The 22,955-nt window shown below is 33.6% G+C and overlaps 2 protein-coding genes across 3 annotated transcripts in view; one reads left to right on the forward strand and one right to left on the reverse strand.

The window, feature by feature from the left end:
• LOC118193265 (uncharacterized) overlaps positions 1-22,955 on the forward strand; it is a 226,946-nt gene that overhangs the window by 62,603 nt on the left and 141,388 nt on the right. The window contains exon 7 of the transcript XR_015040899.1: positions 18,167-18,307. The gene's annotated coding sequence lies outside the window, so the exon portion shown is untranslated. The remainder of the gene's footprint in view (positions 1-18,166; positions 18,308-22,955) is intronic.
• Positions 1-22,955, reverse strand: part of LOC118193281 (1-aminocyclopropane-1-carboxylate synthase-like protein 1) — a 56,577-nt gene that overhangs the window by 6,954 nt on the left and 26,668 nt on the right. For both annotated transcript variants that reach the window (XM_085816159.1, XM_085816158.1), the window contains exons 7-12: positions 17,893-17,990; positions 15,223-15,294; positions 12,860-12,960; positions 11,018-11,153; positions 7,314-7,455; positions 3,283-3,422 (exon numbers count right to left, since the gene is read on the reverse strand). In XM_085816159.1, coding sequence (XP_085672285.1) covers positions 3,283-3,422; positions 7,314-7,455; positions 11,018-11,153; positions 12,860-12,960; positions 15,223-15,294; positions 17,893-17,990 — 689 coding nt within the window. The remainder of the gene's footprint in view (positions 1-3,282; positions 3,423-7,313; positions 7,456-11,017; positions 11,154-12,859; positions 12,961-15,222; positions 15,295-17,892; positions 17,991-22,955) is intronic.

Below are 22,955 nucleotides of genomic sequence, written 5' to 3' on the forward strand. Positions count from 1 at the left end.
TTAGACCAGGAGTTAGGAATCCTATAGAATGGTTCACTTCGAATAGGAACAAGTGAATTTATCAACAATGAAATTAGCTTTGGCCACAAGTTGTCAAAAATTTTAAAGAATTAATATCGATTGAAATTGAAGCCAAGAAAAGGGCAAAAGCAATAGGCGGCGAAGCATTTTCACATATGGTAGAAGGAGAAATGAAATAATAAATTGAGAATGACGATCGTGCAATGATAAATTAAGAACCAGCCGACGGTGAAAGCTGCGATAGTGAAGAAGTATTTAAAATACAAAAAAGAAGTTAAACAAATTTTTAAAATATGTGAACTGTCCGATTTTGCAATGCAGATTGATCCAACTGAAGAAAGAATAGGATAAAGATATATTAAAACCGAATTACGAAATTTAACGTGCGTTTTTCGTGTCTTGAAAGCGTAGCTTAAGATACATATATTAGATTTACATATAGCATTATTCTAACATATGTATTCTGATACGAAAATCGTACTTTTACTGGAATGATACACCTACTTTTTTCCATATTTCGATTCTAGGATTCAAATTATGCCAAAGTGCCAATTTTTGTAAAAATCGCACGAGTGGTTTTAGAAAAAATTAACTCTCAAAATTTTAGCTCCTGAATGTTAATTGAATTTTGTATATATTTATAAATATTTTTTTTTTTTTCATTAAACTTACTTGATTCTTTCTTTCACGATTCGAAATTTAGGTTCACTCCAAATAAAATTCGCAGCTATTTTCTGATTTGATTCTAAAATTTGTATTTTTCAGTAGTTTTTGTAATTTTTTTCGAAAAACTTTTGAATTATAACCTATAAAATATTTGCCATCAGCTTAATGTAGATATATTTCTAAGCATGCCTGCAAAAATTAGAGCTTTTTATTCAGAATTTCCTAAGATGTATGTGAACTTGCGTATTGGCATATTTGTTATACGTCATAATAACGCCAACGTGCTTTACGCACCTTGTTAAAATTACACTGGTGTGCAAAAATTAAGGACGAGACTTTTTTTTTTTCAATATAACGTTGTGCAAAAGCTTTCCAAATCAACAAAAATAATACCGTAAGATCACCAAGATATAAGAACATGGATAATGTAAGCAAAACTCCCCCCCCCCGAAAAAAAATTAAAATGGTAAAAAGGAACATTATTGAAAAGCAGCATGGAGCACAATGCAACAGAAGGCCGAAACATCCATGTGACAGGTGTCCAGCTAGCAGAGTGGTGGCTAGGCTTTTCAGCGTCCAGGGACAACTGAAGATTTCGCGCCCCCTACTGCTTGCCAAGGATGGAAAACATTTAATTCTAAAATGTCGTAATATCAGTTTGGCCCCCCTTGGATTCTGCGCCCAGGGACAGATGCCTCCCTCTAGCTACGCCCCTGCCAGCTAGAAACATCCAGCCTTTAGAAGGGGATATGATCTTTCCTTACTGCTGTGCAGGTTTCACATCATTTTTTGTTCATGCTGAATATGATGTTGTCAATGTGTTGTTGAGGCATTGCTGCCCATTCCTCTTGCAGCCCCAATCGCACCTTCGGAATCGTTACTGGCGATTAGTTATGTACTACCACGCGTCTTCCTAGAAGTTCAATACATGCTTGATGGGATTTAGATCCAAAAGCCTTGCCGGTCAATCCATTTGCTCAATATCCTCACTCTCCAACAGCTCTTCCACAGCAATTGTGCAATGAAATGGAGTGTTGTCGTCAATGATGAGGATCTGAGGACCCATAGCACCTCTGAAAAGACGCATATAAGGAAGGAAACTGAACTTCTTGGAAGATGTGAAGGTCGGTACAGCTACCAAGCATTATGTCTTCCCAAACGAAAACTCCGCGATCTCCCAAACCTGTCTCTTTTGATGATGTTGAAGGGAATATTGCGTATTCCCCGTTCTCTCCAGATGTGTATGCGTCTAGAATCGCAACTCAGACTAAATCTGCTCTCATCCGTAAAAGGTACTCGACCCCATTAATTATCTGTCCAATTCTGGTGTTTCCTGGCCCAACAGGAAACGCTTTCTCCGATGAGCAGGCGTTAATTGTATACATCGTACAGGTCGTTGTGCAAACAGGCAACCATTGTGCAGCCTCCTAGCCATGGCAAAACGCAATATCCGTCATCCAATCGCCTGTTTCATGTGTCTTGAGATTTCTCCCGCTGTTTAGTGACTGTTCCTTCTTGCCTACAGAGCAATTGGTCGTCCACTGCTGGGGTTGTTCGTGGACGACTATTTCTGAACCGTCAGACTCCTGTAGTATGAAATGCTTTTCAAAGTCGTGAAACAATGCTGTGAGCAAGCCAGAACTCCACAGCCACACTTATCACACTTCGATCTTCCTCACTCTTTACAATGATTCGACCTCGGGTAAAAGCATTCAGATGTCTTCTAACAGATTTATTGTTCGACATTTCACACTGATGCAGCAACTCGATGTCGTTTAAACTGATATATGCTGTGCAATAGCTTCCCCCAAATGCGAGCTTACAGTTCCAGCGATCTTTATACCCCTCCGACACTCCCCCAATCGTCTAGCTACATATATGCGCATGTGCTAATGTACCTGAGCCTATTCGGTCTCCTGATTAATCTTTCAGTCCGCTTTGCCTCTTCATTCCATTGATAAGTTAATTTATCAACTTCGTCCATAATTTTTGCACATCCGTGTATTTGAAAAAATGAAGGATGCACACTTTTTCACGCTCGTGCACAATGAAAAAGGGGAGAGGAAAATAGGTTACTCCAAATTAAGAATTTCGCCAAGCGAATTACAGTTTGTGCAAACTGAAAAAAGTGCGCCAATAGAGATTTTAAAATTTCTCGGTGAGTTTCTCACCAAATTTAATAACAAAATTTATACTTAGGCATAATTTGAGTCGTAGAATTGAAATATAGAAAAAAATCGGTATGTCATTTCTGAAACAAGTCTGATTTTGTGTCAAAATAACCTATATTAGAACAATGCTATATGTAAATCTAATGTATATACTAAGTTGGAATTTCGTGACGTGAGAAACGCAAAATAAATTTCGTCAATCGGCCTAGTAGAACGAGAGATAAGAACTGTCCCATATTTTGGACCTGCTTATTAGGCAGTACATACTTACTATACATACTTTTGAGCCATGCTTAACTTTTTTCCCCCTAAAATTTTAACCTCATGGAACACAATTTTACTGTACGCGCAAGACATAATCCCGCGTTCGGCAATTATTTGCTGTAATAAAGAAATGAAATTTTAAATTAACGTGTTTACTTACAGAGCGAAAGTCAACCCACAGAAAGAGGCCACCTTTTGAATCTCTTATATTAATTCCTAATTTCTTCAAATGTGTCGAGCATGAGGTGAATTTGGCTAGCAAGCGTCTTTTGTATTCAGCGATGTATGTTTTACACCATTCTGAAAGAAATGAAGCTTTATGTAACATATATCATAACTATAAGGGTAAAAGTTTATTAAAAAACAGAAAATAATTTATTGTTTGATATTAGTAATATTACTTTGAGACTGTAATGTTATAATAAACCCTAAAAATGTGTTTCTAAAAAGTAAAGTAAACGAATAAAATTAAATGCCGTTTGTATTGTTTTCTGAATACATATGGCTGCTTCTGTTGTGCATAAACTTTTATTATTTGCAGCTCTTCAATAATTTTTTTTCTGAAGATTTTTGGGTACTCTGTAATCCCATTTCATCTGATCTATTTGTATAGAATGTTTTTGGCCTTTATAAAAGCCACAACAGGATTAATTTTTCTGCCATTTTTGCAAATTTTCTTCCATCTAAAACGCAGATTTGGTGGGATATACAGAGGCTGTTCACACATTTTTTAGACGATGTATATTGTATTCACAAAACTAAATTACATAAAATTCTTGTGTTTTAAATGTTCTATTTGACATCCCTTATTCTGAACTATATTTCGACACCGCAATTTCCAGGATAATAATGCCTTTTGAAGTGGCAGAAGAGATATTCTATCCCATTCCTCTCGAACAGCTTTCCAGAGACCCGTTAGGGTTTTGGGACAACGTTTAGATAATGCAGTTTTTAAAAGTAAGAAAGCACAAACATCCATAGGTGACACATCGGGAGATTTAGTAGGGATATCAGTGAAGGGTATGGCCTTGATACCAGTTTTTTGTTCCATTTCTTTTAGGAAATTTACAGTGGATTTTGATGTGTGACTGCTAGCTTTGTCCTGATGGAGTCTCACAGATGGAGGGCACTGTGGGTAAAGCGATGGTGTTTCATTCAGAAAAATTGGCAATAATATATGTTCCTGATAGTATTTGGAGTTAATCTTAACATTTTTTTGCACTCTCTTTATTTTTAACTTGCCATTATAAGAAAAAGCAGCAACAATCATGAATCCCTTAGAAAAACTTTCTTTTGATTCTTTGAACCATGTACTTAAATTTTTTTCTCCCCTTTTATGATAATAAATGGCTCTTTTTTTGTTACAGTCATTTAAGTACACCCATGCTTCATCTATTGTGACAATAGTTTTTTTTTTTTTTTTTTTTTTTTTTTTTTTTTTTTTTTTGATACGCGTTTCTCATATAGAAATCTGCAGCGGTTCCTGCGTCGAGCGATATGCTTTGGAAGAAGACGATGCACGTTGCGTTTTTTCGCTTTCTTAAGATTTAAATCAACGTTTATCATTTTGTTTACAGTGGACATCGAGCATTTTAATGATTTTGCAACTGTCCTTTGACTAGGGGGATTTTCTTTTAACATTAAACAACGTACTTTGCAATAGTCGAAGATGTCCGTTTTTTCCTTGGATACTTGTTTGAAATTTTTGTCCCACTTGAGGCTCCAATTTGACGTTTTTTCCCTTTCTTGTTGATGATATTATCTATCGACGCTTTAGATATGACAAAACCATGACTCTCACATCGTTTTTGGATAACGGAGTATGCATACTTCTCTTCGGAAAAAGCGTAAATGTGGCCTTCGAACCACTGCTTTGTTAAAATCGCCATTTTGAATAAAAACAAAACTTTCAAGTCACAGACGATTATTTTGACTTTTAAAAACATAGTACAATTGCAATTACTTCTTTTGCAGCAAACGATTTTTTATTACCGCTTACCAAAATCGTCTAAAAAATGTGCGAACAGCCTCTGTATATGCAAAAATGACGAAAAAAACCAACTGCGTCGCCGTCGTGGTTGAAGTGGAGGTGATAGACGATAGCGTGACTCTGTGGCATAGTAGATAACTGGAACTCTTTTGAAGAATCACAATATCATTTGATAATCTGAATATCTTGTCGATTCTTAATCAAGATATCTTGATCGTATTGAATAACAAATCGTAGTTCATGACATAGCATATCGGGGCTGTCTGCACCTCAGAATTTTAAACTATGCAGTTACATTTTTTGAATAATGTTGAAATATAGCTTAGCGAAGAGACATTTTCCCCAGGCAATGCAAGCGGCGAAAGAAAGTATGCAAAAGGCAGCTAAGATATTTATATTCGGAAATTCTTTGCTTGAGTTCTAAATGATGATTGGATAAAAGCTCACAGTAGTGCGGAATACTGCCGGGAAAGAGTAATATCAGTGCAGAAGCGAAGGAGGTTGTCTTTTAATTCAAATTAGAAATTTAAAGGTGTAGTGCCAATTAAGTGTCTAGTGTCTTTATATTTTATAATTTACTGATTTATATATATGTAAGATTTAAAAAAAAATGGCAAATCATTCAAGATTACATATGCGATAGTAATTTGAATTAAGTAGTATTAACTGTAAATTTACTGCGACATACTATTCAGACAAAGGGAGGCAGATGAGAAGAGAGGCAGCATAGGTTTTAGAAGAGGGAGAAAGCGGTGATGCAAAATGGCGCGAATTCTTCATTTATAGGAGCGTTTACGTAACTTGCCCGAATTTTTCTGGAAAGTACTGGTCTAGGGGGAAGATCCGGAAATTGCGGAAAGTTAATTAGAGGTTCGCGTAGAGCAAAGCCATCGTATTTTTTTTATATTTTACACACACATATATATATATATATACGTAAAAAAATTAGAACATTAAAAATTATATTTATTTACATTAAATGTAATATTACATATTATGAACATGAATATATGAACATTAAAAATTTTATTATATAATTCAGAACATAAAAAAAGCATAAGAAAGCTAAGAAAACAGAAATAATCTTTCGACACCTCTATTTAATCAGATACTTAAAAAAACATAATTATTCATATAGGCAGAATTTGCTCTTTAACATTTAGAATTACACCTGCTGATAAATATATTCATTTGGTATGATATATATGCTGATAAATATATTCGTTTGTATACATTTGGTACTTACATACTATCGCAATCATCTTGGCGCAATTTAGCGATTTTTTACGGATGAAAGTGTAAAAGTTACTTTGCAAATTTGTAATTTTCGAGCCCTTTTTTTAGAAAGATCCCCAAACTATCGATATTTATAGTAAGTTTGGTAAACAATATCAACATAGGAAAAGAAAACATGCTTTAGCAATTTAAAATACAAATTTGAATTATTAAATAAAGATAATGTCATACATTAAAGAAAAATACAACATTCTTCTTCGAATATTCTGTTTTTTTTAATTATTATTATTATTATTATTTTATTTTATTTTTATTTATTTTTTATTTTTTATTTAATTTTATATTTTTATTTATTTATTTATTTATTTGTTTATTTTTTGTTGTTGTTTGTTTGTGTGTGTGTGTCTTGTTTTGTTATTCTTCTTTCGAAGTATACATCGATCTGTTTTCACTTAACACATCAGGGAATTGCGGAAACTGGGCTTCGCGCAATCTTGAACAGCAGCGGCTATCTAGAAAACGCATTTCGTCTTTGTTTCCTGTAGGAAAATTCTCCATTACTGCCGAATTTTTACCGTAGTTTCTTCCATTGCTGTCGAATTCCACAAGCGCATACTTTAAAAGTAATTTTAAGGCAAAAAATATCATAATTTATGTATAAAAACAGTTGGAACTTGGAATACAAGAAAATAGAACGCATACGAAAATGGCAGCGTTGCTTGACTGAAACGATTATGAGCATGGTTGCCAGAGTTTGCACTTTCATAAAATGTGTCTACTCTATTAAGAGGGTTGCGATAGTACGTAAGTACCGAAGATTTTTCATATATGAGCATTAAATCCAAAAATATTGTTGATAACGATTGAATGTAATCAGTATTAAATAAATGCTTTGGAATCTGAAAATAATGATATCTAGAATTTAAAAAATATATAAAAAAACCTTTTATTTACTTGTAACATACCTAAGTCTTCTAAAAATCTTGCTGCTATATCCATAATAGGGTAAGGAATATTTGGGAAAAAGGAAAGTTGAATTAGACAGTTTTGCAGTTCTTTGCATCGAGTATGGATTACACCTATCCGCAATCCAGCTAAACCAAAATCCTGTAAATATGCGTTGAATTACATATTGGTTATTAACTTTCCAACATTACGGTTTAATAAACAGTATAATAAAATAAGACCAATATTTCAGTATTATAAACTAAAAACAATAACATGGCATATGAAGAAGCTGAAATTTTTATTGTACTGATATTAAAAATTGAAATTAAGCAAACAAAACAGAAAAGAAACAGTTTTTGACAGACGATTTACAATTTCTTATTCAATTAATTCAGTTCTCACTTCGCGACAAGGCAAATATACATAAAAACTCAAAATATCTGTATTAAAAATTACGAAGTAAATTTTAAACACTTAAGAACATCCTCGAAAAAATTCCAGAAAGGATTAAGCATGATTTAATTCGCAATAATAAATGAAGGCGTTATCTTTGTTGTTGCGAAGCTTAGGCCTCTCTAGATTGGCAACAAATCTACTATTCTGCTGTTTCAAATGTAACAAATATCTCCGCCATGTTATTTAAAACTTAACCGCACTTAAACAGCTTTTAAATTGTTGATAATTGTACAAATATTGCTTCCAGATTTACGAAAGGCATAAAAACCTTAACCGGAAGATCAGAACAACAAAATTCAATCATTTTTAAAGCAAAAAATGTACAATTTACAAACATATAAGAATAAAGAAACTGAGATCACTGAGCCGAGTAACAGAGTGGATATATACATAAATATATTTATATACGTTTGGTGCGGCCGATTGCAACCCAAATACGAGGTGCACATCTACATGTTATAGCAGTCCTATATACAAAATTTCAACATTCTGAGGCTACTCGATTTTGAGTTATGCGAGATAAGTACGTACAGACGCCAGGAAAAATTCTCTTCAGAATTCATTTTAAAACAGTTTTATAATTTTTTTGGAGGAAAACTTTTATTCTGTCCTTACATATGCCTGAAACTTTTCGCGATTACAATACTTCCTTTTTACTTTGTACAAGGAAGTAAAAAGTATTTAAAATCAGACGTATTAATTAAAAACTTGGAAAAACAATAATTTTTGCCCACATTTTTCCAAATGGCAACAGTCTCGCAAGCTGGAGATGAAAATCTGCTTTATTTCGAAAGTTGTTGCCACTGCTTGTTATCAATTCGTAGAGTTTGTTAATGAAAAATTTCTAAGTTTTGCGATGAAATAAAAATAGCATTGCCAAATATTAAATACATTATTCCTCATTTCGACTATTCCAATCTTCATGTGATTATGCTCTTCGTACGAATTTAATCAGCCGAAATATTAATTAAAAATTCTGAAAGCGCTAATTTTCAAACTCATTTTTCCGAGTGGCAACAGTCTCGCACGATGGTATTAAGATACAAATGCTTTATTTCGAAAAGTATTGTAACTGCTCTCTTTCAAATCGTAGCGTTTGTTAATTAAAAATTTGTAAGTTTTACATAATCTATACATATAAAGAAGAATGGCTGTTTGTGTGTTTGTTTGTTCGCGCTATTGATTTCTGATCAATTATGATCCATTTTTTTTTACATTTAATCGACTAAAATTGAATATAGGTGAAATATTGTATGGAACTTGACCTTTCACGACCATTTGATTAGAAAGACGAAAATCATTAAAAACTGCGGGCCATTATTGCTGATATAATGATAGAGAATTAGCTTATTTTTCTATCAAATTTTTTATATGGCTTCCTATCGCATCAGCCTTAAAAATGTATGAGTATGAATCGTAATTTTTGCATCGTTACTAGAGAAGGATTACAGCAGTATAGTTAGTTCTCTCTGTTGTTACTCTCAATCTGACGTAACTGGCATCAGGTACTTCAGCTAGTAATAATAATAATAATAATAATAATAATAATAAAAGCATTTGATACACGCATTATCAAAATGCTTATATTTAGCATAACCACTAATAATTTAAAAATGCTGCTTGTTACCAACAGTTATTATTATTATTATTTACGTGTTCCGCCCTAAGGCACTACCCGGATGGGAGGGAATCCTTCGTGGAGAACTTTTTAACCCTTTCCGGCACGCTACCTTTTAAAGTTGAAGTTTTGATTTAAAAAAAAAAAAAAAAAAAAAAAAAAAAGAGGTTGGCAGTCTAATTAGGCCTAGAGGAGTACACAAGTAAAATTTTGTGAAGATAGCACTTATTGTTTAATTTTGTGGGTGTACCCCACACCAATTGAATAGAGCTTCGAAAAGAGTGCTGAAACGAGCATTGTTGTCAATGAACTGACCGATGAGATATGGAGAAACAAAGAATACAGACTCTCAGTTGTCCTAGATGATCGGTGAGCCCGTTCTGGGTCCACCTAGGGTTCGCCGTTTGATTTTAGGCAAGATTTCAAGGTAAAAATTTAAAACTACTATAGAATAAGGAAATTAGCATACAGCCAAAAAAATAACGTAGAAATTTCTTTTCAAACAATTCCTTTTATACCCTAAAAACAATCTGGAAGATTGCTTTAAAAAATAAGGGTCTTAAAAAACTAAACATGGCTAAAATATATGGACTGATTCAGAAGTCAAACAACAAAAATCAGCGTTATATTTACAAAATTTTCACAGGACTAGTTTCGATGGTTTTACCGAACCACCATCTTCAGCTGCAAAACCGCAAATGAACAAGATAGGAAATAATGATTAGATAAGATAAGAAGGCCTGGACAAGAATAAGCAAGTGGCGCCATCTGTTGGCGAAACCAGAACTAAAACATAATTTCTCTAAACGCCGAAGGCAAATTTGGATTGGAATTAGGATCGTTAACTAGAACAGAAAGATTTTTATGAATGTGAAATGCCTCTAGAAAATCCAGTTCTCCAATGGAAGATGTTTTTTGAATAATTTTGGCAGCAGAAAAATTGAAAGTGTGATTTTCGGACCAACAATGTTGAGCAACAGAAGACTTCTGTGTTTCCTTTTTTCTAACATATGCCTCATGTTCTTTGACGCGAAATTTTAAGGCTCTCTTAGTTTGGCCAATGTAAATTAAACCACACTGGCAAGGAATCCTATAAATACCCCAGGAATTCATATCCGGAATGGGGTCCTTGAGTATAGAAGTCGGAATTTTATTGATGGGAGAATAAACAACCCGAAAGTTAAATTTCTGCAAAATATGTGCAACTTTATAGCTAATTGATGGAAAGAAGGGAATGACAACAGAATTTTTATAATCTCCTAAAATAAGAGTGTGGCTTTTAGTGTGTTGAGATGAGAATTTTTTAACTGCTTGATTAATAATGTTGGGTGAAAAGCCCCTGTCAATTGTTGTTTGACTTCTGAATTAGTATTTGTTCGGCGTGTTATTGTGTCTTAATATATGGACTGGTTTGTGTTGACCTCGGACCGAACTACCAGTGTTCAGGGACTTGACTACTCGGCCGCTGGTCTACCATACGAACAATTATTATTATTATTATTATTATTATTAGTGTAGTGCTTCCTTCTTCTTCGGTGCACTTTTCCAAACTGAAAGGGTTAGTATTGAAAGTATAGAGAAGAAAGTGTGCCAAGGTATTATTTGATGGCAATAATACACTGCTTAAAAACAAAGAAAAATTTATACCTTACTTAAACCATAGAGAACGTGTGTTCTCATGGGATCAGGAATCTCAGGAAATTTTAAAACACTGTGATACTGTGGTCCATCGGGGAACACTGAAAGTGCATATAATTCATCCACTATCACATGTAGGTTGTGCCTGAAAATAACAGAAATAATAAGTTGATGTGCTAATCACTTTTCGGTTAACTTAATTTAGCAAAGTGTTAGATAGTCTTGTTGAAATTCAGTAACTAATACAGGGGTTGGACAAAAATACGGAAACACCTTTAGAAAAACATGTTTCTTTGCTTAATACGGTGTAGGAAACCCGTTGGCATCCAAAACAGCTTGCAGTCCTCTCGGAATAGATAAATACAGTTCCTGTATGTTTGCCAAGGGAGTATTTTACAATTCTTCCTGCAAAACGGTGGCAAGTTCAGATAACGATGTTGGCGGTGGATAACGAGAACGCACTTTCCGTTCCAATGTAGACCACAAAGGTTCGATAATATTCAGGTCTGCTGACTGTAGTGGCCAGGGGAGATGGGACAACTCATCCTCGTGCTCAGAAAACCAGTCCTGGACAATGTGAGCTGTGTGAACAGGGGCTTTGTCGTCTTGGAAGACACCATCGCTATCGGGGAACAAAGTTTGTACCATGGGATGAACTTGATCGGCCAAAATGTTCACATAAGTCTTGGCAGTCATGTGCCCTGACACAGTTATCATGGGGCTAGCAGAGAACCACGATATGGCTGCCCAAACCATAACAGAACCCCCGCCATGTTTCACTCTTGGCAACAAGCAGTCTGTATTATAGGCTTGAGATGGCGTTCTCCAGACGTAAACTCGGCCAGAAGTGGGAAACAATGTGAAAGAAGACTCTCATCAGACCATATTACTCGCTTCCACTGCTCTATAGTCCAGGCTTTATGACTTCAACACCACCTTTTCCTGTTACGGGCATTTGCATCACTGATGAGTGGCTTCTCAATTGCAGCACGGCCAGCAATTCCCTGTTTATGAAGCTCCCTTCTAATTGTTTTGGTACTCGCAGGGTTCGGTAACACAACATTCATTTCAGCAGGAACTTTTGCAGCTGTGGTCTTCTTATTTTTCGTCACAATTGCCCTTAATGATCGTCTGTCACGATCACTCAGGACACACTTTCGTCCGCGCTGTGATTTAGCAGATGATGTTTTCCCGCTTTTCAAATATGCGGAATAAATCTTCGATACAGTACCTCTTGAAACACTAAACACCTCGGCTACCTTGCTTACGGAAGCACCTACCATACGTGCTCCAACAATTTGCCCACGTTCGAAGTCTGTTAACTCTGACATGATGCAATGACAACCTCACATAACAGTACTCCGACAACAACTGAATTGTTTAGCACATTTACGAAGGTGGCGTCAGTAGGTGGCGATAGGTGGCGTCAGTAGTCAAAAACGCCAGCGCCACCTACATATTTCATTAAAATAAATCTTTCTTTTCAGACATGCATTTCACAAGGTGTTTCCATATTTTTGTTCATCCACTGTATGTTATGAAATTTTTCCACCAAATAAATTTGAGTAACTAAATTTTGTTCAGCGATTTTAAACATCATTAACATTAAATGAAGAAAATTATTTTAAATAAAATTATACATATATATAATATATTTTTATAAATAAAAGTATTATATCCAAAAATAAAAGTATTATATCCAAAGCAAGTAATCATTTTTTAAGCTTTAAAATAAAATATTACTTGATTAAAAAAAATTAAGCATTATTAAGCGAAAAAGAAAAATACACTTTTCAAATAAAAAGAATACATGGATCTATTAAAAACTGACATATTTGTTAACAGACATACTTCTTGGCAAACACTAAAATATCCATCACTAATTTAGGGCTATAAACATCGCCAAGAGGATTATTTGGGTTGATTAAAAATATTCCCCGAACCACTCGTTTCTGAAAAAGAGGAAAAAAATAATGCAGAATTTTAAAAACAGAACAAATAATGATAAATTCTTAAACAGACAAAACAAAATGAAGTCTAGAATACTGAAAAAAATATGTTTACGAACTATGCCTGTAAGATATTTAAATTCGGTATTTTTTCAATTATTGCATCGTGTTATGAAAATTTTAAGCAAAATGTGATTTTTTATCATTTTGTATAATTATTACGTTCATTTCAGAGAAGCATAAAAAATCATCTATGCATTCGCCGGTATTCGAATTCCAGATCTTTCGAACAATGAATATTACACTACGTAAGCCGAATATGCTCATGGACCTTATAAGAAATAGACTAACCCAAACGGGTTTTCTCCCTCGTCTGAGGCGTTGCCGGCTGTCACCTTGATCACATCCGGAGGAGTAGGGACGACTTGCAGAAATTTAACATTGGTTGCCTATTGCAGCGTGTATAATTGTCAAGAAAAAGCTGGTTGTAGCGCCTCATTTCACAAATTAGAATTTCTACATATTTTTATTTTTGAAATTGAGATTGATTTTTAAAAATTTAGCATATTTATCAAGCATAATTAACGTTCCAAATAATTATAAAGCTATTGCATGCTTTCAGGACTGGATATTTTTTTAGCTTTTCCTATGCTGTAAGGTAATTTGTAACTATTTCTTTTAGAAAGTTAAATTTTAAATCTGAGCTAATATAAAATTTCAAACAAGCAATTTTCCCTTGCAATTTTTATGCTTTTTATTGGTGTAAATAAGTAAAAAATACTAAAATATTTAAAAACCAATTTTTGAAAGTCGTGTTTAAAATTCTAAATTGTGCTGCTTTTATAAAATTATAGATGAGTATTATAGCACAATTTCTATAAAGGAATTTTATTTCAATTATATTTCATAATACATCATAGTGATAAACACTCTTGACTCCTTAAAAATGTTTATACATTTAATTCTAATATTAAAATTGTATTTAACCGTAATAATTAATTTTGCTTGTATTTTATAGTGATTATTTTTTAAATTTATTTTTAGTTCTGTATAAGATTTTTTTAAAATTTACTGTTAATTTAATTTATTAGCTCGAAGGGGCGGTAGCCTAGAAAGGCTGTTAGTTTCGAAGCGGCATTTTGCGCTGTTTTACTATAAATGTCCGTGTTTCCTTGCAAATTGTTGTTACCAAATATTATCGCCCTGTATTATATGTAAAGAAATTAAATAATGAAGAATCTGCATGAATACATGTATGTTTCTCGCACTGTGAACAAAAACGACAGTATCTGGAGCCATCAAATTTTGAATAATGTAATCCTCCACCCGAACATGGACATCTGGACGGCTGAATTTCGAATTTGTTTTAATATATTTCATATTTTGTAAAACTTTAACGAATTTTTGATTAACAAACTCAACGAGTTCAGAGCGAGCACTGTACAGAAAATAACAGTTTTATCTCCAGTGCGGAAATTCTAAAGATATGCTGTTTTCAAATGTATGTGGTTTACGGGCGAAGAACATGATATTCAATAAATATAGGTAACACACAAAAACTTTAAAAAAAGGTTCCTTTTGAGCGTAATATAAAATCTGAGAGCTTCTAGATTTTATTTTATCTCTTTTTTTCTCTTCATTACGCTCAGAAAATTTTATGCTCCGAATTTTATGAGTTATTAAAATAACTAATCCACTTTAATGTTAATTATTTAATGATCATATAATCAAATAAATATTATCGTTTTGTAATGTTATTATTGTTTGGAAAATCGCTGCCTGAAAATGTTCATTAAATTAAAAAAGAATTATCAGATCTTGTTTAATTTTACCTTATTTATTTCAAAGCATCGCGTACTATCAATCTTATTTAATTTTACTTTATTTTTACGCAAAATTAAGTTCATAAATTTTGTGCTTAGAGTTTTTACCGTTTTACCAAAGTAAAGATGTTTGTACAAGAATTACGCTTGAAAAAAATGGGCGAAATGCAGTAAGAAGTAGAATTGTGTAGTTAATTCTTACTTCCATGTACGGTACATATTAACAGCAAACCGAGTTATATGTAAGTACTTAAATTTTCTTTTTTGGGGGGGGGGAACTTATACTGTCCACTGTATGAGTCCCCCCCCAAAAGTGGCTGTTATACTGACTTCTTATTGTACTTTAGTCCTTTTAAGTTGTAACAAATAGGATATAATTAAAAAGCTCTTGATATACTTAAAAAATTACATTTTATTCTTAAATTCATTGAATGAAACATACCTTCGAAAGAGCATCAGCATACGCCTTTTCCACTTTATCGATAGTAAGTAAAGGTGTCAATTCTTCATTATCCTTTAAAAACATGCAAATATAAATATATTAAAATAATAAACTTATAGTAATGAATATAACAGCATAAATTCGCTATCTTAAGTAAAATAATGATACGATTATTAGGCTTAGATAGTTAAAAAAAAATAAGCAATATCTTAAAAAAAGAAAAAGGAAAAAAGAAATTTTGGGGAAAAGAAAATCTTTGAACTCAGTTTTTATTCTACATATTTTGTCACTAATATTTGACACTAATGATTCTAATTTGTAAAACAAAAATAAATTTGCTTTTCGACATTGACCATTCCTAAGAAATGGTGGCCATTTTATTGTGGAGGCTCCTAATAGGCGGCCACCGTTGCCTCATATGAAGGGACGAGCAGTTACAACCATGTCTTTTCCGAGATTCGAATTCGGGCCCTTCGGTATCGCAGTCGGCTTCCCTAACGACTATACCCTCAAGGTGGCGTAATTGAATAACTGTAATTGATCCTATACGTAACTGTAACCATATACGGCTCTCAAATAATTTCGAGAAAAAGAAGGTTCTAAAGATTTCTAGGCGGACTAGGTATAACTATGCAAGCCCGGAGAAAGCACAGTTCTCAATTTTTTAGTTCAGCGTTAAGTATCGAGCAGTAAGAGATCTTCCCTGTGAGCTTCGCCCTTTTAGATGCCCTTTGCATTGCTCTGTGTTTACCGTTTTTAGTAGTTTGAAGTGTAACTACTGACGATGGCCCATTTTTAAATTTTGCTTACATTTCCTGTCCCAGAAGAAAAGAAAGAAAAATTTAAGATAAATTAATATTTAAAGTTTAATTTGAGCGATGCATTGCATACAATGACTATAAATATATTTCTGCAACTTAAAATATAAACAATTTAAAATAAAATAAAAATTTAGCAAATGAATAAAAATAATTTGCCCTCCACTTCATGTCAAGTCCGTTACCTTGAGATTATTTTACCCCCAAAATCATCAAATCAAAGTTTTGCAGTTTGTAAATCTACCTAAAGGTAGGCAGTACATATTCAAAATAATCAAACTAAGCTTGACTACTTTATCTATGTCACTGAATATGTACTGCCCTTTTTAGACAGATTTACAAAGTAATTTTGAGTAAAATAATCTCTAGGTAACGGACTTGACATGAAGTGGAAGGCAAATTATTTTTCTATTGATTTGTACTGATTACAGAAATTTTCTATTTAAAGAAAAAAAAATCTATAATTATCTGCTATCATGAATTAACACACTAATAGTTCATATTTAAAATAATTAAATTTCTTTATATAATAAAATAAATTAGGTTACAAAACAAAGGGGTTGAATAACATGAAACTTGAATAGGACAGGCATTTTTGCCTACGGTCACACATTTTAAGATTTATATCTAAAAAGTTTCAATTGCTTTTTTATATTTTGAATTGTAGAAGTATATTTATAGTCATTTTATGCGATGCATTCCTCAAATTAAACTTTAAACATAATTTATCTTGATTTTTTTTTCTTTTCTTCCGGGACATCATGTGTAAGCAAACTCTGAAAATGGGCCCGATACTCTGTGATACTGAAAAGGAGCTGTACGAGTAATTTTTGTGGAAAGTTCTCCAGAACTGTGAAGTGTTTCATTGGTAAAATAAATTCTGTCTGCATTCTATCTATTACGAATCCGTGCGCACGCAACAATAATTTTGTCCCAAGTTCATGGTATGGAAACAAAACATCTTGGCTGTAATGTTTTCATGATTTTTCACAGACTCAATATAAATATTCTTTTTAAAAATTCCTCTAGAAAAGCCTCTGTTTTAAGAAAATAGCTCTCACGTTCTTTGCTTTCATTAAGCATTTTTTAAATGATGCCCAAATTTAAAACGAATTGAATAAAAGTGGGACAAATATTTAAAAATTAAGGCAATGCTTTTTTTAGATTGTCAATGCGATGGATTAAAGCTATGAAGTTCAAATATGCTATTCCATGATTGCATTAAAATACAACACGAAACATAGAAATTAAAAATACCTTATGCATATTGTTCAAAATATTTAACAGTTAATTTATCATGTGCTGATCAAAAATTCGTTATGCTTTAATTAAAACTGTCAATAAGTATTTTGCATTTTATCGTAAAACAAACCGTTTTTATAATGCCCTTTAGTAAAGAATTCCGTAAATGTATATAGACATAATTACACTTTTTTTTTTGCATATAAGTATAAAGGATAACTGTTTTTATCACCGATTTATATGCTAATTATATGCATAGCTGATATTATAGTTTGGTTTGGTTTATTTTGATTATATAGCAAAGGACACGAGGGCTATCTGCCTAAGAGAAGGGATGCCTTCATGGAGAACTTTTTAACAATAACTGCTTCGTATACACGTTACTGCCAATATTCAGCTAATTTAGCCGCTAGTGGGCTAGCAGATATCATAAAAAAAGCATACAAGTATTTTCTGCCCGTCTACCATGCAAAGCAAAAAATAGTATAATTTCTTTTTGAAGTAACAGAAATGTTCTAAAAAAAATAGAAATATCCAGATGACTTCTTAAAGAATATGATTATTTAAAATAAAACATAAAATGTACAGTTACAAAGTTATTCATACATACTTTCGATATGATTGGAATTGGCCATAAATCCACCTCTGATCTTTGTTTAAGATCAGTGTAAATCCGACTGTATATTGGAGTAGGAGCTAGAATCACATCTATTATATCAAATAAATAAATAAATAAATAAATAAATAAGGTTATTAAAACTACCACATGTATTACTTATTTGATATGTTAAGTATTGTTAAAATTGCATTAAAACATCTTTATTTCTCTTTCATTTTTATTTTGTCATATGAGACATTCTAATCATTTCTTCGTTTCTTGGTAGACGAACGAGTGTGTTTCAAAATTTGGCAAAAACTCTTCACCAGAACGCTCTGGAAATTTCTGCTGTGGAAGTAAATAGAATGTACGGGGAAGTGCAGAACTGCATTGAGGTCAAACTCTTCTTTTAAGTGTACAAGCTCTGGTAAGTCGTATCTTTCTTCTCGATTATTTACTAAATGAAAATTTTCATTTGCACTTTGGCAGCTGAGGTTGATGGCTCGGTAAAACCATCGAAACCACTACTGTGAAAATTTGCAAATATAAAGCTGATTTTTATTGTTTGACTTCTAAATTAATATTTGTTCGGCGTGTTATTTTAACCTAAATTATGCATGAGCCTGCAGAAATTTTAGGACTGTGGTGCATCATGCATCCCGGTTCCAGCAAATGTGTACAACTTGCTGTGTAAATAAAACGCCAGGCATAATATACAAGGCGCGGCAGTGAATTAGGTGATTAACATTTAGTGTTTAAACTGAAAAAAATAAAATATAAATGCCTTTTTTACTTCCTTGTACGAAGTAAAAAGGAAGTATTGTAATCGCGAAAAGTTTCAGGCAACATATTTCAACGAAAATGTCCATTTTGACCGCTATCGAATGCAATTTAACGATGTTTTTGCGTGATATCTGTAAGTAAGGACAGAATAAAACACTCTTTTCCTCCAAAAAAATTATAAAACTGCTTTAAAATTAATTCTGAAGAGAATTTTTCGTGGCGTCTGTTCGAACATATGTACGTACGTGCGTACGTACGTATTTGGCATAACTCAAAAACGAGTAGCTTCAGAACGTTGAAATTTTGTATATAGGACTGCTATAACATGTAGATGTGCACCTCGTATTTTGGTTGCAATCGGCCGCACCAAACGTATATAAATATATTTATATATATATTCACTCTGTTATCCGGCTCAGTGATCTCAGTTTCTTTACTCTTATATGTTTGTAAATTGTACATTTTTTGCTTTAAAAATAATTGAGTTATGTCGTTTTTATCTTCCGGTTAAGGTTTTTATACCTTTCGTAATTCTGGAAGCAATATTTGTACAATTATCAATAATTCAAAAGCTGTTTAAGTGCGGTTAAGTTTTAAATAATATGGCGGACATATTTGCTTACATTTGAAACAGCAGAATTGTAGATTTGTTGCCAATCTAAAGAGACTAAGCTTAGCAGCACAAAAATAATGCCTTCATTTATTATTGCGAATTAAATCATGCTTAATCCTTTCTGGAATTTTTTCGAGGAAATAATTGTTTAAGATTTACTTCTTAATTTTTAATGCAGATATTTTGAGTTTTTATGTATTTTTGCCTTGTCGCGATATGAGAACTGAATTAATTGAATGAGAAATACTAAATCGTCTGTGAAAAACTGTTTCTTTTCTGTTTTGTTTGCTTAATTTCTTTCATACATCATTTTAGCTTTATTATAGTATTTGAATAGAACATGTGGCAACGATAATTCTTCAAATGATATAAATTTTGTGCATTCAGAGTGTCGTTATAGTAAACAAATATAGTTAATTTTAAAGAGTGCATTTATTCTATTGTGGTTCATGCGCTGTTGACGAAGTAGATTTAATTTAATCCAATCAATTTAAATGAAATTCAAGAAAAAAATGCGTATAATTTAATATTCCGTACAAGGAAGTCATGTGGTGTACACATCAGATTTTTTTTTTCAAAAGATAATGTGTTTTAGATGCCCACCATCCCACCGTATGCACTCGGAATGTCTTCTACTAATATCTCTCATTACTTGTTGCGGCATCTCCGCAAGAATTCTACCAGTAACGGAAATTTTCCTTGTTAACATGTCCTGCCAAATGGAAATAGGATGCGTCACTCATCGATAAATTAGTAACAGGATTTTGGTTTCCATTCATAAACTGCAGAAGTGTCTGGCAAAACTAAAGTTTGTTACCATAGTCCTGTTCCCGTGGTACTTGAACAATTTGAATGTTGTAGGCGTGGAAATGAAGATCCATATGTAAGATCCGTAGAACGCTGCGGTCTGAAAACTCAAGTGCCAGAGAATGACTTCCAATGCGGCGTGGACTCCGTTTAATAGCCTCTGTCACTGCCGCTATGTTCTCAAGTGATGGCACTGGTTTTCACTACCACCTCTCGTATTTATTGTCGAACCAATGGCCTCAAAGTTTTGTACCCAGTCCTTGATGGCATGGGCTGATGGAAAAACATTATTACGATAAATATCTTTACGATTAAGCGTCTTTACAAAATGCCAAGCACATTGCACTCCTGTCCACTGCTCCATTGTTACTAAAAAAAGAAAACTTTAATGGTTGTACTAGTTTTCAATCAGAGAACTCAAATTCTGCTGAACACTCTCCAAATGAATATGCAGACTGTAAACTAAAGTGAAATTGACTTATCCTGCTCATCCTTTGTTACTCCCGTGAGTTAGGTCAAATTTTTCTAATCATTTTGATGGGTAACATGCCCACATTCACCAATATTTCTTTCTATTTTTGTATATACTACATGTTTTGCTTCTTGGAAATTTTATGTTGTCACCGATGAAACATGAGTCAAGCTGTAAATCAGTTCTTTGCAACTTAGAACTCACTACTGCTAAAATTGTTTTTGCATTTTGCACTCTGGAATAACGGAAATCATCAATATGTACATTATTTTATGCTTTTAATCGTATTTCTGCTCGAATTTTCTCAATTCAGGGCTTTCCAGGACCTTCCTACAATTTACCTTGCTTCTTGAAGCCCACGTGACAATTGTTCACACTCTTCACTCACCACTTCCAATCCCAGCCCGCTCAGAGCTCACACGAGAGATCTACACTATGATGCGCCCTCAACCACCCACCGGAAAAAGTCGTGCATACTGCATGGTATTCGCGGCATATTAGTGGAACTAGGAATTAGGTAGAATCATTCTCTCCACTCCAGCCGAAACAAAACAAACGCTGTTGCCAAATCGCCCGATTTACTGCCGCCCCCTGTATAATGTGAACAAACGTAAATAAAGTAAAAATTACATATACACATACATTAATCCTTTGCGCTCGAGGCCTTTTTTGTTCGCACGAACCAGCAACTTGAGACAATTTTACGCATACTTGGTGAATTTCTTACAAATAACTTAAAAATGATTTCACTGAAATCTAACTGTTCTTTTATGTCTGAAGATACTTTGCGGTCCTGCAGCTCTTTCGCCGAATAGAAACGGTATTCTTTGGAGTATTTCTATTCACGGTATGCGTTTTGAATTTTCTGATTCTTCTGCGGAATCATCGACTTTTTTCACGTTCACTATCTATTACCCTTAATTTTTCTCCTTCTTATGCCTCTTATTTCATCGCTATTTTCACCACTGCCTTGCACCTCTCTATTGTCTAGTAATATGTGCATAGGCGTAATTTCATTCTTCATCAGCGACAAATTGAACTCATCTTCACTCGAACTGATTCGTTCATCGTATTCCATGCTTACTGGGCTCCGTAACTTTTAAAATAATATTCTTGTTGCCACGACTGTCGAGTTCGAACTAACATCGAAGACGCATATATATAACAATAAATCTAAGAAATCTATTGAAGATTAAAGACTGGCAGTTGTTTTAAACGCATATATTGTTGAATACGCTCGTAAAGCGATATTACCCAAACGAAACCTAAGCCTAACCTAAAACCATCGTTACCGCTCGAATTATTGCCTCAAACTGAGTGGTCATCGAGAGTAACTACTCGAGTTATTGCATGAAAACAAGTGATAAGCGAGAGTCATTTATCAAGTGCAAAGGGTTAAATTTATTTTATAAATCGATAAACGCAAAAAGTGATATGAATAATAAACAAATATAGCTCCTCTTCATCTCTCAGTTCTCAGAATCAATAGCAGTGTTGGCAATTTAGAGACTTTTGAGGTTTCATAATGTAGCGCTCAAAATTCTACCGGCATATGTGCTTATATCACACGCTGAAAACCGCTGCCTTCGAGGCCCGCAGTGCTGCTCATCTCCTGTACGCTATTTATTAGCTTGAGGAACAAGCTACAAGAGTGCAACATCACTGACAGCTGGCGTGCACAAAATTCTCTATACCAGCATCTGGTTGGATTCTGTTATCACAAAGGATGAAGAACAGGGCTTCTGCATTAACAGGAAGCCTATGAGTACGTGGAGGAGGAAGAGCAAACTGCCTAAGTTTCAACAAAAGCAAGACCTTACCTGCTTAAAGTGGTACGGTTTGGTGGCCTTTGTAAGACATGATTCTTTAAAAGTTGCTTCCGCTAGGAGCTAACATTATCCTCAGACTGCACTATTAATAACTATATTATCTCGCTGATAAACTTAATGAGATGCCCCTATCGCATGACGACATTCAATTCTTGCAAAAAATGAGATGCCCCTATCGCATGAAGACATTCAATTCTTGCAAAACCTCAAATCATTTGAGTTATCTCCTAAAATTTACTAAAGCTATGATAAGAATTTTGTTTTTCACCTGGTCGAGGTCTTGTATTAACAGACTACCACGGGGGTTCTCAATCTTTTTTACCCCATGCGCCCCTTCACCATTGCTAGACGATCATTCCCCCTCCCCACTCCTTTCCGAAATTTCAAAAATACATGTACGTTTATTTAAAATTAGATTATTTTCTAATGTGTTTTATGAATTAAACAAGGAAAAGTATAGAAAATATTGATAAATACCAAAAGTTTCTATATTGATAAATATTTATATTCATATATATATTCATAAAAGTAGTTTTTATATTCGTAAACTAAAACTACATCCTTATGATGT

This window comes from Stegodyphus dumicola, chromosome 4 (assembly GCF_044657685.1).
Source record: "Stegodyphus dumicola isolate Sdum_Otavi_A_Nest chromosome 4, ASM4465768v1".
Taxonomy (NCBI): domain Eukaryota; kingdom Metazoa; phylum Arthropoda; class Arachnida; order Araneae; family Eresidae; genus Stegodyphus; species Stegodyphus dumicola.